Here is a 19,905-nt window from a genome sequence, read left to right as displayed (position 1 = left end):
GTCTCCCGGCCAAGCATTGCTTCGATGAGACTGAATGTTGTGATCCACTAAATCAAGAACTTAAGCCCATCAACCCCAAATCAAAGTTTGCTTTGTCATGTTTTGCTGAATGCAGGACGTTTTTTTATTGCATTTATTGGTGGTGATTTTATGGTATCAGAAATTGGCACCTTGCAGCCAAAAGCCAAAATAAATTAAACATCAACTAACCTTCTAGCGTCCTACTCTATTCATCACTATATGATTCTACGTCATGAGAACATTCTAATAGCTCGTTCCAAATACCCGTGAAGGCAACCTCAACGCACTATATTAACCAGAATGCCACCTTTCCAAAAACACAGAAGCATACCCACAACTAGATCCCCGCTTCTTCTGATCTGCATTCATCAACCCAGTTACCTCCCTTCAAACCATGCAAATGACCAACCCAACCACTACAGCCTGACACAGAGCTTGCAGGTGAGGTCATGAAAATGGCAGGAGGTGCTCTATGAAACATACAATAACATAACTAGGCAGATTGAGAGTACATTGTTCTTAACAAAAGTGTGTTTATAGTAAGGTGCAGGCGACAGGGTTCAGCCATACAATTGTATCCCAGGAATAACAGGTATTAAGGAGAGGGAGAGGTGTTATGAATCTTAAATATAGAGATCATGTAACATCAGCAAGATGTGAGCTACATTGGTTACCAGTGGCTTCTAGATCCCTATTCCGATCTCTGACTATTATACATAAGTGCAGATCTGGAAATATGCCTGGATATCTACAGCAGCCGATATCCACAAAAAACAATGCACGGATATTAAGGTCGAACACTCAGCACTTTCTGTTTGAACCGACATGTCACACCGTTAGGGCAGCTAAATCAGCCTTTGCCTTCTTTGGCCCTAGAGTCTGGAATGCTCTGCCATTAAAGATGAGATCAATTGATTCCCTGGAATTGTTTAAGAAGAGTCTAAAGACCTATTTATTAAACTAGGTGACCCTCAGATAGCTGTAAACTCTCATCTTTGTTATGGTTTTACTTCCAGTATTTTATTATTTGTTATTTGTTGTATAATGTCTTGTAGCGCCCTCATGCCTTAGGGTTTACGGCTGCGGTATACAAATGTATTAAAGTAAAGTAAAGAGAGGAGAAATGCTTTGCCTACGTTTATAGTTATAATCCTGTCACGATTCAAGGTGAATTCACTACCTTGGGTTCCTCTGTCATGGCATTCAATGTTCCTTTATCATCCCGAATGTTGAGCCCAACTCTGCTACACAGCAGCTGTTACTTTTTCATGACAAGCTAAACTCGGGTTATGTTGCTTTGGAAGGAAATATTTAAAGTGCGTTTCCTTTTGTTATGTTTTCTGCCTGGTTCTGAAATGCCTAGTGTGTAAATACAGTTCGTTGCTGACTGTTTTTCTTGTTCCACAGTCTCATTTTGTATAATTTGAGTGTAGTTTCGGTTGGAACTGTGCGTCTAAAATGTGCCCATGTACTGTGGTGCGAGAATGCATTGGGCAGAGAATGCTGTATGCAAAGTGGCTAGAAAAGTGTAGCCGTGCATTTCAAGTCTGCTGGGAGGGATCTTTAGTGTGCTGTGTGTGTGTGTGTGGCGTAGTTGCGCTGCATTAAGTACAGTTAAGCATAGGAGAGGAAAATGTTAGTGCACAGCATAACGGTTTGGAATGTCTATGCCAGTTAGAAGTGCTTGCGGCAGGCTAGGTAGGTGTGTTCAAAAGCCAAGTCTTCAGAATCTTCCTGAAAGTCAAATGATTTCTCAATTTTGTAGATTCTCTTTGGGAGGGATTTCCAGAGTGTTGCTGCAATGTAAGAGAAAGCTACGCCCGCCAGTCTCTTCCACTTGTGGTTTCTACAAGCACATTGTTGCTAGATCTCAGTCATCTCTTAGGATGATATGAGAGGGTCTTTCTTTGGATGAATTTGGCTCCATGGCCCTGAAGAGCTTTATTTTTAATTTGTATTCAATGTATGTAGTTCAGTATTGAACTTTTCACGTATTTCAAACAAATTGTCACATCATTAGTTTAAATGCATCACTATATATAAAACTTCAACATAACATTCAATCCTTTTATCATATATACAGGCATCTAAAATGATTTAAAACCAAAATAGTCATCCTATCTCATACAATCAAATATATATCTATAATAAGCAAACTATAGATCCCACACCTGTACTATTCAATCAAAACATTACATATAATGTATACATACGCATGCATAATAGATATTCAGAGTGGTCTTTCTAAATCGAACTGTCAGACGGGTAAGTGGATACGTGAGTGTATGTTTGTGTGCGTTTTGGTGGAGGGGTGTGGGGGGGTGTTGGGAGGGGAGGGAAGCGGTGGGGGCCGAGGGATGGGGTTCAGGGAGTGAAACCCCCCCCGGTTTGCAGTACATCCGGGAAGAGGGTGTGGGGGCGAAAACATTTATTTTGATTTTTGTAGGTTGCCTAAAATCGGGCAAAAAAAAAAAATCATCTTTTGGCAATGTCATGGCTAGGGCGAATAGCTTGGTTAAAAAATATTTTACCCCGGCTTTCATATAATTTCGAGACAGTTCTAACACAAGTCCCCCAAAAGTACTAATGAATTGCAGAAGAATTTACATTATTTTGGAATCATCATAAACCTCAAATTGCTAGGCGTAGTCTATTGGACATTATAGCTAAAGGCAGGCTAGCCTGCCTGGATCGATATATGTATTATCATTCAGTGCATTGTAGACCAATTGCAGATTGGTCGAATGCTACAGCACCTAAACAATGGTGTAGCATTCAAAATGATTTAGCAGGAAAGTTGATTAGACAAGCATCTCATTTGCCCCCAAAACAATATAGGATATTGTCCCTATATCAGAATCTGGTGTTGGCTATGTGGGGAACTCAAGACAATGATACACGTCATGCCCAAAGAATAGTTCAAACAGTAGTTTTATTCCAATTTACAGAATGGTCAGTGTTGGAGTTAGATAATTGCCTAAACGGGAACTATGGGACAGTTTACATCCAGAGAGGGTGTTCTGAATATGGCTGTGGTTTATTTATGATGGCTAAACTACATGGTCGGCCTTTATTGCTTACAATGGTGCCCTTGCGATTAAATATAAAAGTCCAAAACCTAATCCAAGAAGTTCTCACCCCTCAAGGGACTCCATATTTCCAATATAGATAACTCCAAAGGGTTAAATGATATGACAGTTATTTTTCAGGAAAACGCCACTAGCCTTCTTCCAGGCAGCAGTTCTCGCAGTCGTCGATCTCCAGCAGTCTCTCCTCGTATCAAGGAAGCATCAGAAGGCAAGTCTGCTTCCTCCAGGTCCAAAACACTAAACAACCTTCCCTTTCATTCATACCGCAGAGGCTTTGGGATATTTTGTAAGGCTAACTCAGACTGGTTATACCCTAGGGTCCTGTGTTTTATCCCCTGTGGTTGGTTGATCACTCGAATACTTGCATTTCCTCTTAAGTTAATAGTTGTGCCTTGGTATTGGCTAATTACCTATGGTTCCCATGAGCCCACATGCTGGGCCGCATGATTTCTAAGGCCTTAGTGGAGTGCTGCATTATATTAGACATACCACTGAGTGAGAGTGGCAGCTCTGTGGTACCCCATGGTTCCTTCTGCCAGGCGTAGCGTTTCCCGCATTATGGATAGTGGAGTGCATGGCCAGAGTTCCATACGGCTGGTTTCATTATTCAATTTTTCGGGTAGGTCTGCTCGCTCATGGTGCATTCTGGGAAATAGGGTTTCTAGATGCAAAACTGCACAGGGCTGTTCTTGAGTCGAAGTTACTGCATCTCTGTGGGGATAGTGAGCCTGCAAACAATCCCTCCTCATCCACCCTCTGGCTGACAAACCCGATAGTGGCCTCCCACAGGGTGATTAGCGCCTGGGACGACTGCACAGCTGGCACCATGGTGATACGGGATAAAATAGCCCCCTTGAAAGGGTTCGAGCTCTTCTCCTTTGAAAATAAATGACTTTTTAAAAAAAAACCTTTTGCTGAGCTATTTTCCTTTTACCTTATGCAGATGGTTGAAAGGAGGATGTTAATTAATCTCGCAACTTGTTCAACGAGAGGACACATGTATTGCATTATGTAAAATGAGCTTTGGCTTGTCGGAAAATGATAGGTTGACCTACTATCAATTGAGACATCAAGTTCATAGCCACACCATAAACAAGCATTGGCAAAGCCTGCAATCTTGGGTTTTGTATAGGCACGTATATGCAGTTTCCAGGCAGCGCCATGATGATACTACAGGGTCATAGGATGGGCAAAGCTGGCATATGGTGCTAGTAGAAGGAAGTATCATGGCAGTGTCTGTCACAGTCAAATCCTATCTAATGCCTATACAAGTGCCAAAACGGTTGCCTTTGCCAATGCTTGTTTTAACAAGAATAATTCAGTGCAGGAAACAGATGAAAGGACACACATACAGTTAATAAATCAAGTGGCTAAAGGCACACTTGTCTAGGTTTAATTACATCAGGAGCTGGTGTAACTGGTTTATAGGTACAACTAAGTCATCACCTTTCAGAAGGCTATCCACAAAGCACAGAGCTAGACTGCTTTGGGCAGAGAGGAGCCGGTAGTGGGTGGGAATGACCATAGGGCAAGCATAGTTATAGGCAGTCAACTGTTGGGTAAATAATCAAAACACCCACACGTGGTGTCACTCCTCACGACTCATACATCTCTTCACTTCCCATGACAATAGTTTTGGCTTATAGCCCATACTTTCAGTGACATCTCATAGCCAAACTAAAAAGGAGCCTTGTGGCAGCTCTGTTCAAAAACGTTTGTTTTGGGGGGTTAGGACTAGGAGACACATCTAGGTTATATAAAATGTTGAGCAGAATACAAAGATGATGCCCCTCCAGGAAATATTTTAATCATCAGAAATCTATTCATACCATTTTTTTGAAGGTGCTGATAGCAGAGACACCTAATGTCAATCTGCTGTGTTCTGCCCCGGTTTGTTACGGGCAGACGGACTCTAAAATCTTCTCTAATTAGGAACCATAATTCGTATTTGTTTGTATAACCTGTAAACTACAGGTATTTTAGATTACAAATAAATGTTATTTCGTTTTTAGTCTTTCAAAGAGTAAATAAACACATATACACAAGACACAATCATATACAACAAAATGGTACATTCATGCACAAGGCGGAAAACGCATACATGTTAGTATGGTTGGTTTCTAGCCCTTAATGACTAACTCGCTTTTTAATTACCCCTACCAGGTGAGACTGAACCTAACCATTAACCATATAAAATATTGAAGCAAGCGGAGCATCTTCCCAAGAGCTGGTCTGTGCCAGCTTGGCGTTCAGATCTAGGCTTCACTGTTAGTGGAAAGAACTGGCCTCAAATTTGAAGGTGAGCGGATTCTTCTCCGATCCCAGATCTATGTTATGAAATCGTTTTTAGGTCGCATCTTTCACCAACAAAACATAAACTCTTTGCTGTTAATGCAACCAACGCTTGCTGGAGCACGTGTGGAGAAACTAGGTTGTTCCTTCCCATGTGGCGGTCTTGCCCGAAACTAATGAAATATTGGTGAATGATTTATACACGCATGCAAATTCCTTTCTTACGATAGGTAAAGAGAGAGAACGACGACTTAACATATCCCAGTGCATTCCCAGTGCATTTCAGATTTGGAGCTTCCTGGAATCATCGGTGGACGTCTCCACCTCCAAGGATAGCTTGTTTAGAAACATGGACTTTGAGCCATTAAGTCATCTTTAACAATTCAGTAATGGTATTATAAACCCCACAGGGAATGAGGGCGTGTAAGAATCAAAATTTCTTGGGGGATGGAGGCTGATTGGGGGACTCACTTTTAAAAGAAAGAAAAGTTTGCCTTTCATTTCCAATATTTTTTTGTCAATTGTCGAATATGTTAAAAGTGGATGACAAGGTAACAAACTCATTTAGATACCTGATCATATTTCGAACTGTGACTCTTGCAAGTCTACTAACCAATACATTGACAACATATACCCATGAAGGCTCGTATGCCAGACAGAGCACCACTTTGGGATACGAGAACTTTAAAAGGAGTTCTGTAAGCCATGTGCCACAGGTTGGGCATCTGGCGAATCATGCAATACCTCACAGGTTTTCTGGTCCTTTGCGAGCTTGTATCCTCTCTTTCCATCACAGTAGCAGGTGTAGCTCCCAGGCGTGTTGACACACGTTTGGTCGCACATGTTCTCAGCACATTCATCCACATCTAGAAAGAAAAAGAAACAGTCTAGTTACATTTTGAATTAACATATTGTATGATGCTAAGTACAAGGAGACATACTCGAGATAGACCATCTTGGTACCTTGATGATGTTCGGACTTGTGGCAAGTGGGAGGCTACTCCTAGAGCATCAAATCGCAGGGGGTGCAGTGCTTGGTTCTTGCAGTGGCCCGCTCTGAGCAGTGAAAGCAAGTGGTGCTGTTAGGGGTCAGCAGAACGCGGAGGGGACTGGATACAAACCAAGCAGAGGGGACTGCCTGTTCCCACTGTGGTCCGCCTGAGTCGGAAAGCAGGATAACAAAGGAAGCTGCTGCAGGGTAAGAACACCAAGTCTGAAGATCGTAGAGAGGCTTGGCACCAGCTCCCCTGGAGAGCAGTCCTCAACACACCCAGAGCGGGAGGAGCAGCTGCTGCGAGACTCAAGTTGTGTTTACCAGTTTCATGTGCCAATTTTCAGCTTTCAATGTGGTCTGGTTTTTATGGAAAAGGTCTGCGCATGAAGAAGGATTACTGATGCAAGTACAACAGGAATGAGGAACTTGACTCTGGGGGCTGGTTGCCGGCTACACTGAAGGCCGGCCCAACAAACATTCAGCGAAGCAGGCCTTATAGGAGGTCTGATCGGTGTAGGGAAGCAAGCGGAATTGCTGAAATCTCAGCGGTGAAGGACTGCCTGTTTTCACTGCAGTCCGCCCGCATTGGAATTATTAGACATGAATGAAACTGCTACAGTGGAAAGGGCCCGCATCCTACAGGACAGGTTGTGCTAGGAACTGGTTCCCTCTAAGGCCCTTAGCACATTCAAAACACTGCTGCAAGACGAAAGCAGCATCTTTCCATATTTATAAGCGAACATCCAGCTTCCAGTGTGGTCCGCCCATGTGCATAAAAGCTAGCGTGTAAGGAAGGATTGCTAATACACGCACTGAGAAACAAAGGATCTGACTCAACGTACTGTTTGCCGCCTCCCTCTGTGGTCCGGATCAATAAGAACATTCAAATGCAAGCAGCATCACTGCAGTGGACTCCGGAACATTAGTGCTGCACCGAGAGACATTTATGCAATCTGTTACACCGCAAACAACAGAGCTGCATCGAAAGACAGCCAATTGAAGCAGTAGCTAATAGTGGGCATTGGACGCTTGGTGATAACCCTTACCCAACCAATTATCAACCAAGGGAAGGCCTGGGCGTACAGGGCTGCCCAGGGAGAAAAGGACAACAACAAAGGAGTACGGCCATGGCATCCAAGACTCAGAAAGGCAAAACCCAACAGCCCACTCTGGACACCTTTACCAAGACTGCAAAAACAGCAGGAAACGATGGCTCAGGGAACTTGCCCCTGCAAGAAGTATCGACACACATGAAGGGAGACAAACAGGTACTGGCGGCCATTGCGCCACTGAAGATTGCACTAGAGTCCAAAATGGATGTCATTAGCCTGGCCGTGAACCTCCTGCGGCAAGATGTTCGGTCACTGGCAGAACGCACAAGGGTGCTTGAGAAAGAAGTTGTGACGCATGCATCCAGCCTTAAAGAGACCTACAGTGACGTCAAAATCTTACAGCAGCAAGTGCAGAACCTGGAAGGAAGAGTTGAGGATGGAGAAGGGTGAGCCAGACGTAATAAAGTATGCATAATTGGACTTCTGGAAGGCGAAGAAGCATTAATCTCACTAAATTTATTCAGAACATGCTGCTCCTGGAAATTGGCCCAGGCAATCTTACTCAGGGCTTCACGGAGAAGGCACACAGACCTTTGGCAAGAAGACCACCTCTGGGTGCCCCACCGCAACCAATAATAGCCTGCATCCTGAATTATAAGGACAGAGAAAAAATCCTGGAACAATTGTGGAAGGGGGGCACGATATAAAAGGCGTCTGCGAATATCACAGCATATCCCGATTACACGTTGCAGGTGCAATGACACAGAAGGAACTTCACGGTGGTCAAGAGGAGACTAGGTTAAGGACACCTCAAGTATATGCTATCATATCCGGCAAAGCTGAAAGTCATACACAAGGGCAGGAGTGTCTTTTTTGATGATCCTGATGAGGCGCATAAATGGATGGATACTGAAACGTACCGAACGAAGCGAAAGACCCGACGCCACAAGAAATAATACGTACTGAGGAAGACACGTGAGATTGGATGAGATTTAAGCAGCTGCAGACGTCTGATGACTATGCGAGACATCATTTTACTGGCACATTCAGGCATTATTATTGTGTGTAATGCAGGAGTTTACAGTGGGACCCATTCGGGGGGCACACTGTGGAGGGACGTCCTACGCCCATGTGTGGATTGGTCCATGGATACAGTTTTTGCAGTATCCACCTGCTGCACTTCTAGCAGATTATACACCAAGGCAGAAGTTAGAAGCAGGAATGCCTGAGCACGAGGTATTGAGCTGGGCAATTGTTGGGGGCGAGGGGAGTTGGGGTAGTTAAGGGGAAGTTAGCCTATAGGACCACACATGTAATGTACACTATGTACACTGGACTGTCAAGACAAACTAGATCGCTAATATGGGATGGGGACCTTAAAAGAGTCTCTTGGAATGTAAGAGGGCTCAATCGTTTTATTAAACGAAATAGGGTCATGCAATTTTTAAGGCGCCAGAAAATAGATATTGCACTCCAAGAAACACATTTAACAGCGGACAGACGAGCTACATTGGCAAGAAACTGGAGTGGGTGGACCCTGGGCACGTCATACTCGGCATTTGCCAGAGGAGTTCTGGTTTGGGTGGTGCCGTCAGTCCCATTCAAAGTACTGAAGTCCTATAAAGATGAAGAATGGCAATAGTACAAGGGATGGTGGAAAGAAGGGAGCTCTGTATTATTAACACGTACGCACCGAACCATGGAACAGCTAACTATTTTAGGTCACTGTAACCACAACTAGCCAAGTATAGAGATGCCACGCTGATATGGAGTGGTGACTTTAATTGTACCCTGAACCCCAAGTTGGATAGGTCTGATGACAATGTGACACAACCTACCCGGCGGCCAAAGTCTTGAATACAATACTGCAAGCATTTACGTTGTCGGATGTATGGAGAGCCTTACACTCACAAGCGCAGGGATATTCACACTACACCGGCCTAAACGACTTCTATACCAGATTAGATAATGTTTTTTTACTGGGTATGAGGTGCTGGGAGAATTCACATCGGCGGAATATAAATCACAAGTACTGACAGATCATGCCCCCCTATTGGTCACATTGCAGTATCCAAATCCCCCCCAAAAGCATGCATCCCAATGTGGAAACTGAAAAGTGAATCTCTTACAATATTTAGGGAACGCTTAAGGGAGGGGGTTAAAGACTATTTCAGGAATAATACGAGTCGTGTAGGTTCAGTTGGCACATTGTGGGAAGCATTCAAGGTGGTGATCAGACGGACAGCGATAGCCGCAGCCACGGAACACAAGCTACAATAGAGAGATTTGGGCAGAGCGGAAGCCAAACTAGAGGTCTTGGGCGGCATGGAAGACATAACCACGGAACGGGCCAGAGAAGCCTGGCTGCAGCAGGAATGTATGGATGTATGGACCACTGGGTTAAACTAGGTAATTTAAACTATAGCAAATACATAGATAAGCAACATGCAGAAGTAGATAAGCCAGGACGGTTGCTGGCCTGGCTTTATAAGAGTGAGTTTAAGAGGGTCTTGATACAGGAGGTTAAAGGGAGCAACGGAAATACCTACACGACGCAAGAAGGTATTAATAAATGTTAGTAATAAATGTTTTTATGATTACTAAAAGGAGCTATATGCAGAGACATCGACAATACAGCAGGCAGAGATTGACGAGGTGATGGTATTGATAGAACTCCCCAAACTAGAAGCAGAGGCAATGAGCGGGCTCAAAGCACCTATAACTGTCATGACCTACAGAACGCGCCCCTTTTGGACTTCCTGGTCCTTGTCTCAACGGGGCTTGCACTCCCTGGTAGTCCCAACATGGCCATTCAGCGTGAAACACCTTCCTCGCTCTATACGTTGGACATAGCGTGTTCTATTAATAGACCACGCCCCCCGCTGTTCCGCGCGTCTCAATGCTATTGCGAAGTAGCGACGAGACGTGTGCTCCGTAGCTCACAGTATTGCTTCCCTGATTCTGTCCCTACTAACTCCATTCCTAGTCCCTCTCCTTTCTTTCTTACTTCCTGGACTTGTGTGCGGAGTAGGTCACTTTCTTAATTTCCCGGATTCCTGGATCGTTGCATCCCGGAACTTTGAACGCACTCTGGAGTCAGAAGAGACTCATGCAGCCTTATTCAAGACCCGATCCATCCGCAAGAAGGCATCGACCAAGAAATCCAGCAAAGATCGGACTCAGGTGAGAAGGGGGGGGGGGGGGACTCCTTGACAGTTTGAGACGCCACCTGACCGAACTCGATATGGACATGGAAGCGGCCGTTCAGGACCTGATGCATGGCATGCGAGAACTAACAACCGAGGTACAGAATCTAAAGGCGGAAAACGCCGCTCTCAAACAAAAGAAAGTGTGTTGCTGGGCGGCATAGTTGACAAATACGATGGGTCAGCAAAAACCCTTTGTGGATTCCTGGATTCATGTTTGGTCCACTTTACTTTTAAGCCCTACTACTTATCGACTCCCAGAGCTAAGGTGGGTTTCATAATTTCTAACCCTTCAGGAAATGCCTTAACCTGGGCTACGCCCCTCGTTAATTCCGGCGATGCTCTCCTAGATGACTATGATGGGTTCATACAGGCCCTTAAAACCATGTCTGACCGCCCAGAGCAGGTCTATAATGCCCAGGAACGCCTGTTAGACTTTCAGCAGGGATCCCAGGATATGCTCACCTTTGTAACCCGATTCAAGCAATTAGCCAAGGAAGCGGATTGGTCCCCTGAGGCGAGTTTTACCCTTTTCAGGAGAGGACTGAATGAGGAGATTAAGGATGAGTGGGACAGAGTGGTTCGCCCAAACTCATTCCAGGCACTAATGGACCTTGCCATGCAAATAGACTTTCGTATCCAGGAAAGGAAGGCAGAGAAGAAGAAAGCCAGAGGAAATCCTCCGAAAGTGTCCTTTGAGAGCACCACCAAGACGGACACAAACCCAGGCTCAGTCACTGAACCAGAACCCATGCAGATAGGAGCCTTCTGTGCATCTATATCCCCGCAAGGAAGGATGAGAAGGATTCATACGGGGTTGTGCATGTATTGTGCCTCAGATAAACACTTGGGTAGGGAATGTCCTCTAGCCCCTCCTCGGCGTTCGGGAAACGCCAGCTCCCAATCCTAAAAGGAGCAGAGCTTCGGGAGAGAGATGTTTGCTCCACTTCAATTCTATCCTTGAACTCTCCTGGACAAAACAATTTGGTGATACTGCAGGCCTTCCTATCGCCTTCCAAGAATAAGACCTATTCCATTTTGGCTTGGTAGACTGCAGAGCTATGGGAATATTCATTGATCAAGATTGGGTTGTTAGTCATCACATTCCATACGAGACACGAAGCACTATGCAGCCGGTGGAAGCAATCGACGGAAGACCCCTCACTTCAGGGCCCATAAGCCTGCAGACTAAAGAGATCCAGCTTTCTATAAACCATCACCAAGAGCGGATTAGATTCGACATCATTAAGTCAGCTCATTACCCCATGGTATTGGGTATGCCCTGGTTACAGAAGCACAATCCGTATATCAATTGGACAGCAGGATCACTATTCGTAGGCTCAGAGTTTTGTATGTCTCACTGTCTATTCCTGGATCCCTCCTTGACACCCCCTAAAGAACCACCAAGAGACCAGCAAACACCACTCATGGTTTCCAATATCATACAAGTCCCTGAGGCCCATCAGGGATATGCTGATGTATTTTCAACTGCCATAGTCCAGGCCTTACTCCCTCACAGACCTGAAGTCTGTGCCATAAATACAGATCCCTCAGCAGTGATTCCCTTCGGCAGAATGTTCATCCTTTCCGAACCTGAGAAAAAGGCCCTCCGAGAATACCTGGGTACCAACCTTGAAAATGGCACCATAAGACATTCAAAATCTCCAGCGGGTGCTTTGTTGTTCTTTGTTCCCAAGAAGGACACCAAGGAACTCAGACCTTGACTCGAATATCGTGGCTTAAATCAATGCACCCTCAAAGACCGGTACCCATTGCCCTTGATCTCGGATATCCTGGAAGCTGTGAGAGGCACCGTAATATTCACGAAGTTAGATCTCCGGGGTGCCTACCATTTGATCTGTGTCCGGGAAGGAGACGAATGGAAAACAGCCTTTAGAACACCCTTTGGTCACTATGAATATCTAGTCATGCCCTTTGGACTAGCTAATGCCCCCGCAGTTTTTCAACGTTTCATGGATAGGATGTTCTCTGACATGTTATTCCTCTTCGTCATTGTCTATCTGGATGACATATTGATCTTTTCCAAGGACCTTCTAAAGCATGAAGAACATGTAAAGGTAGTATTACAACGACTCCGTGAACACAAACTTTTAGCCAAACCCGAAAAATGCTTGTTTCACGTTACTTCTGTTCACTACCTAGGATTCATCCTTAGCCCAGAAGGAATCGGTATGGACCCTTCAAAGGTAAAGGCCATACTGGCATGGCCCGCTCCCACGTCCGTGAAACAAGTTCAATCCTTCCTGGGGCTTGCCAACTTCTACCGGAAGTTCATATCCACCTTTTCCGAGATTGTTCAGCCGATCGTTGCTCTCTTGAAGAAAGACACCCCCTTTATCTGGTCTACACCGCAAGATAAGGCATTCCAATGTTTAAAGGCAGAGTTCACGCAAGCCCCCATCTTAGCCCAACCCGACATAAATCAACCATTTCTAGTGGAAACGGATGCCTCTAACTACGCCGAGGAGCGGTGTTGAAGCAGGAATTTCAGGATAAACTGGAACACCCCATTGCTTACCTTTCACAAACCCCGACTCCCAGTGAGACACACTACTCCGTCCTGGAAAAGGAACTGTTAGCCATCTGCCAAGCCTTCACTGAATTGGCGACATCTACTTCTGGGTGCTAGACATCCAGTTCAGGTCCGCACAGACCATCGGAATCTTCAAATTCTACAGTCATTGGAGTGTAGGAACAGTCGTCAGGTGCGTTGTGCCTACTTCTTTGCCCAGTACCAGTACCACATCACTCATGTTCCCGGATCACAAAACCCGATTGCTGACGCCTTATCTCGACATCCTGACTATGTAACTACTGAAGATAGGGCCTATCCTAAGATCTTTCCCCACACGATCTTTGTAGCTCAAGCAGTCAATCTTCTGGAAGAAATTCGAGTGCAAACCCAATCCTCTGATCTGTGGAAGGATATTTCAAGGAAGAATCAATGGACTGTAAGAGTCAAGGAAGGATATTTATTCAAGGACAATGCACTGGTCATTCCCACACAGAAATTACAACAAAGAATAATAAACCTCTGTCATGATACCCTTCACTCCGGACATCGTGGCATAACCAACACCTTCCGCCTTATACAAAGACAGTTTTGGTGACCTGGAATGAAGACCGACGTACAGCAGTACATCCAAGCTTGTGCTATCTGTAGTCAAAATAAACATGATAACAAGAGACAGGCGGGTCTTCTACTGCAACCTACACTGCCAACAAGGCTATGGGAATTCATTGCTACAGACTTCACCGTGGAATTACCACCTTCCTGAGGATACACGACCATCATGGTTACCATTGACTTGTTCACTCATATGGCTCATTTTACACCCCTGTGTAAGCTACCACCCTCGTCCGAACTTGCTGGAATCTTTCTGGAACACATATTCCGTCTGCATGGACTTCCTTCCAAGATCATATCTGATTGAGGACCTCAATACGTCTCACAATTCTGGAAACATCTGTCGTATTTTGGGAATCCAACGCGCCCTCTCATCAGGTTATCATCCCCAAACCAACGGGACCACAGAACGTGCTAATCAGACCCTGGAACAGTATCTTCGATGTTTCGCCACCAAGGTTCAGGATGAATTGTCGCTCCTGATACCCGTGGCTGAATTCGCCTACAACAATGCCGATCATTCAGCACTTAAGACCAGTCCCTTTTATTGTAGCCAAGGTTTCCATCCATCGGTTCTACCCTCTGTTCTCCATCATCCCACACCGGTACCTACCGTCGACTCCTGGATCGAAACCCTCATCAACGTACACCAGGAGGCCAAAGAAAACTTACGGAAGGCCAGAACACAGACTAAGAGGTATGTGGATTCCAAAAGAAGACCAGGGCCTTCTTATGCAATTGGTGATCAAGTCTGGTTGTCCTCGAAATTACTACACCAACATCTACGGCCAAACAAATTGGCCCCTCGATACCATGGTCCATTTCCCATCAAGGAAATTATAAATCCAGTCTCATACCAGATCAAACTACCAGACTCCTGGAAGAAAATTTACCCAGTTTTTCACACATCCTTATTAAAACCCTACATCCAATCCTCCCGGAAATCCTGCAGACCCCCTCCTCTGCTGGTGGACAACCAACTGGAATATGAAGTGTCCCGAATATGTGACTCCAGGTATAAACGGGGTCAGCTTCAATACCTGGTTGAATGGAAGGGATATCCTCCTAGTGAAAGAGACTGGGAACCACTTTCTAATCTCAAGGCCCCTCGACTGCTCAGAAAATGTCACCTCATACACCCGGGCAAACCTGGAGGAACGGGTCTTTGGAGGAGGCATGCTGTCATGACCTACAGAACGCGCCCCTTTTGGACTTCCTGGTCCTTGTCTCAACGGGGCTTGCACTCCCTGGTACTCCCAACATGGCTGTCCAGCGTGAAAGACCTTCCTCGCTCTACACGTTGGACGTAGCGTGTTCTATTAATAGACCACGGCCCCCGCGGCTCCGCGCATCTCAATGCTATTGCGAAGTAGCGACCAGACCTGTGCTCCGTAGCTCGCGGTATTGCTTCCCTGATTCTGTCCCTGCTAACTCCATTCCTAGTCCCTCTCCTTTCTTTCTTACTTCCTGGACTCGTATGCTGAGTAGTGCACTTTCTTAATTTCCCGGATTCCTGGATCATTGCATCCCGGAACTTTGAACGCACGCTGGAGTCGGAAGAGACTTGTGCAGCCTTACTCAAGACCAGATCCGTCCGCAAGAAGGCATCGACCAAGAAATCCAGCAAAGATCGGACTCAGGTGAGAAAGGGGGGGGGGGGCTCCATGACAATAACGGCGGAAGAACTGGAATCCACAATAAGGGGGTTGCCAACTGGCAAAGCTCCGGGAGCAGATGGATTACCCAGTGAATTCTACAAAGAGTTCATTACAGATGCGGTACCCCCCCCACTGTTGGAAATGCTTAATGTAGCGTTGGAAACAACCTTGTTGCCGGTGTCAATAAGGGAATCTATAATTGTCCCATTGCTGAGGTCCAACAAGCCTGAGGACTACTTTGGCTCATATAGGCCCCTATTGTTGCTTAATCAAGATGGGAAGATACTCACAGCGCTACTGGCCAATAGGCTCAAGCCGGAAATATCAAAACGAATCCACCCAGACCAGTCCGGATATGTTCCAAATAGAAATATTGCATGTAACATCAGGAGTTTGCACCATATCGTAGATTACACTCAGGATAGTATGAATTAATATGCAGAATCATAAAAAACGGGAATCGACAAAAAATGGTATCACTGAGGTGCAATGGGGTAACCACATACAATCCACATTGGGTAGAGAGGAACCAAGTGAGGATATTTTCCCTCTAGCAATGGAGAATTGGGATTGCAAAGTGTCGATTTTGGACAACAAAGTGATAATTGAAAATCTTAAAAAGTCCTGTGCTGCAGGCCCCGATGGGGTCTGCAATCTTCTCATCAAAAAGCAACCTGATCTCTGGGCTGCAGCTCTCCATCTTCTCTTTAAACAAATAGGTGCAATTATTGTTATCCCTAAGTCTTGAAGTCTAGCCATATACTCACAGTGCACAAAAAAGGAGCCTGGGACTGTCCTGGTAACTTTTGCATGTTAGCGTTGCTCGACATCTCAAAGATATTCTCTCGTGTTATATTACAAGAACTGAATGTGTGGATAGAGGCAAAGAAAATCTTGCCACCAAACCAGATTGGGTTTAGAGAGAAGTCTACCACCTTACATAATCTGTTGATATTGACAACTACAGTGGTGTATTCCTGGGATAAACGGAATCTAGACGTGTATTGTGCATATATCGATTTCTCCGCAGCATTTGATACGGTGTTGAGATATCATTTATGGCAAAAACCTAGTTTTTGGGGCATTCCTAAGGGTCTATTACGTATGCTCATGTTACTACACACTGATACTAATGTTCATATTCGCCTAAATGCAATGGGTAAACTTTCAGCATATATGGCAACATGCAGTGGAGTCAAGCAAGGGTGCATGGTCGCAGCAGTGTTATTTAATCTCCATCTAGCAGACATGAAGGCAGCCTTTAGTCTAATAAATGCTAATCCTGTAAAGATTAACAATGCGATAATTGGATGGCTTGCACAGGCTGATGACCTGCTAATCTTAGATTATACACCTAATGTATGCAATTGCAATATGGGGTCACAAATTTGATAAACGATTAGTGACATTTGAGGCAAAAATGCTTTGTAAATTGCTGCGGTTACCCCAAAATGTAAGTGTGGAATATCTTTACTTGGAATTCGACATAAAGGGGATAATATATGCTTATATAAACCAAAGTGTACTGTGCTTTGAAAATATATGTAAACTAGAAACAGATGTGATAATAGTCCCCTATGTAAAGGCGTTTCTGAGATTAGAAGGTAATGTGCTAGTCGGTACCATGGGAGTATTGAAAACTCTCCATACAAAATGGATTGGTGAGCTAACCAATAATAGGCATATTGAAATGTATGGAGTGAAAAACCGGTTAAAATGTAAATTGAAGGAAACTGACTTCGAACAAAATTTAATAAACTTGGCGACAAAGGTGCAGAGTGGACCCTATTGTCAAGAACGGATAACCCGGTGTATTACACCGAAGTACATCAATGCTTATCCAAGTGTAAGTACATTTCACACATACTTAATACTGAAATGTAATACCTCAGAGGCGCTAGAAAGGGTGAGAGGTTAGGTCTACCTTATGATTTGCGTAAGTGCTGTTTATGTGGAAATGAAACTACTGAGTCACTATACCACTTGCTCATGGACTGTGAACGTCTGTATGAATTGTGTTATAAGTATTTGAAATCTTATAACACTACAATTGACGAATGAAATTCAGGACCTATGGGGAATATTTATCATGGGCAATGATATTAATCGGATTTATTTTATGGTTGCATTTTATCTAAAGATTGTGGTGATTTTAAAATGTCTTGAATAGAATTATATATGTATTTATTTGTTTTATCCTTTTAAAATTGGAAATGTATCTTGTGTAAATCTTGTGTTATACAAAGCCAGTTGGCTAGAAGTATATCTAATAAACTTTGAAACTTTGAATATGCAGTAGCTTCACTGGATGTAGTTAAAGCATTCGATTCGGTCAGGGGGCCATGGCTGCTGGCAGCGCTGAAGGACTTCGGTATTGGGACCAACATATATAAAGTGGGCGCAGCTTCTCTAGGGGAGTCCGATGGCCAGGGTTAAGACCAGTGGGTGCATTTCAGATCAATGGCAGCTAAGTAAAGGTACCAGGCAAGGTTGTCTGTGGTTTCCTATGCTATTTATACTAGCCTTGGAGCCTCTGGCAATACATCTTCGTAAGAAATATCGAGACGCAGGTATAACTATACGGGGTAATAACCATCTGCTCTCCCTTTATGCCGATGATATGCTCCCATACTTACAACATCCTGAAATTAATCTTCAGTATATTCTAGATGTGTTGGAACGTTACGCAGCACTATCAGGTATTACGGGTAACGCTCAGAATTCATGCTTGTTCCCTTTAGCACGGTACAAAAGGAAAACTCAGGACAGGTTGCCAATGCTGCCGATGAAATGGGAGATAGCCACATTAAGATATTTAGGGGTAGCTATTTATCACGACCCCAAGACAGAACATTTGCAAAACACAGAGAAAACGATTAAAAGAAATAGAGATCCATGGCTTTTTGGGGGAAGCTGCTGCTTTCGCTGATGAGTGGCACTGTTAAAGAGAGGGGTGCTGCCAAGGCTGCTCCATTTCTTCATGAACGTGCCATACAATATACCCAGAGGCTTCTTCAAGAGGTTAGACACAATATGTCATAGCTTCCTATGGAATAACTTGAGATGCTGTATGGCCCTTGCTAAATTGCAAAGACCATATGCCCAGGGTGGAATCGATGCTCCGCACTTCGAGGCTTACTTTCTGTACGTGTCAGTTACAATTTGTGCAGTCCCAGGACACCTTGCTATTGCAGCCACATTATGCCCCATTCTTCCTGAGGGAAGGAATATGGACCCTAAAGTCATGCACCCTGGATACCTGTTACTTTTTTTTTTTAAACTTTATTTTTCGGTTGCAATTCACAATACACACGCATGAACCACTCCGTGGTAATGGGTATACATGTTATACACTTTGTTTTCTCCCATACATATACCTATATAAAAAAAAAAAATCACAATTTATGATATTAAACGTTTGTTGCCGGGGTTAAAGCACACATTCAGTCGGTATCGTCCTCTTCCGAGTTAGGTGGGGTGGTGCGAAGGTAAGTCCTGAACGCTGACCAAATGTCTTTAGGGGACCAGACCTACGTACGTTTCTTCACATTCGTGCACATATGCCAGTGATTTTAAGAATTGTTCTGCACAGGGGGTGTGGGGACTTTTCCATTTTTGCAAAATACATTTTTTAGCCACCACACATGCGACGTTGAATAGCCTCCTCGTTTTTTCTGGGAATTTTCCGATGTCGCCAAACAGATATTTTTTGGGGGGTAGTGCGGGAATTTGCGTAATGTCTTCCAGTATATTTGCTACTGTCTTCCAGAATCCAATTATTTCAGGGCAGGCCCAGTACATATGGTATGAGTCAGCTTGAGGGTTATTGCATTTGGGACAATTCGTGTTTATGGACACCTTGATTTTAGCCATCTTAACAGGGGTATAGTGAAGTTTATTGAGCATTTTGAATTGTATGAGTCTGAGCCCCGCGTTGAGGGAGACCTTCTTTGTAAGGAGGCAGTACTTGGACCATGTTCCTTCCTCTATTGTTGTACCCATGTCCTGTTCCCAGGTGGACTTTATATTGTTGGAGGACTTTGTATGTGTTTGGACTATGTTGTACAGTATGGAGACGCCTATATGAGGCTGTGAGTGAAGTGCCTGGTAACAAGGGTGCTCGGGCGAATCAGCAGGGAATGATGGCCAGCGTTTCTTGAACGCCGCTTACATACGATGATATTGTAACGTGACAAGTTGGCCCCTACCCACTGTGTCAGCGAAGTCTTCGGGGGTGACGAAGCTTCCATTGGGGAACATAGCCTTCATTGTAATGTCATAGTTTGGGATCCAGGCTTTCTGTATACCATGGTCATACGAGGGGGCAATGCCCGGAAAGTTCCACAATGGAGCTTGGGAGTTATAGGGAATCTCAATGTGGAGGCGCTTGCCAATTGCAGCCCAGGCTGCGATCGTGCAAGCTACTGGGTCAAATTTACAATCGT

At 44.5% G+C, this 19,905-nt stretch overlaps 1 protein-coding gene across 1 annotated transcript in view; it reads right to left on the bottom strand.

The window, feature by feature from the left end:
• PROS1 (protein S) overlaps positions 1-19,905 on the bottom strand; it is an 858,149-nt gene that overhangs the window by 402,205 nt on the left and 436,039 nt on the right. Inside the window, exon 8 of the mRNA XM_069637200.1 lies at positions 6,147-6,268. Within this exon, the coding sequence (XP_069493301.1) occupies positions 6,147-6,268 (122 nt within the window). The remainder of the gene's footprint in view (positions 1-6,146; positions 6,269-19,905) is intronic.

The sequence above is a fragment of the Ambystoma mexicanum genome, chromosome 7p (genome assembly GCF_040938575.1).
Source record: "Ambystoma mexicanum isolate Mex_15411 chromosome 7p, UKY_AmexF1_1, whole genome shotgun sequence".
NCBI lineage: Eukaryota > Metazoa > Chordata > Amphibia > Caudata > Ambystomatidae > Ambystoma > Ambystoma mexicanum.
The sequence above is the reverse complement of the archived record's forward strand: the minus strand, read 5'-3'. Positions and strand labels throughout refer to the sequence as shown.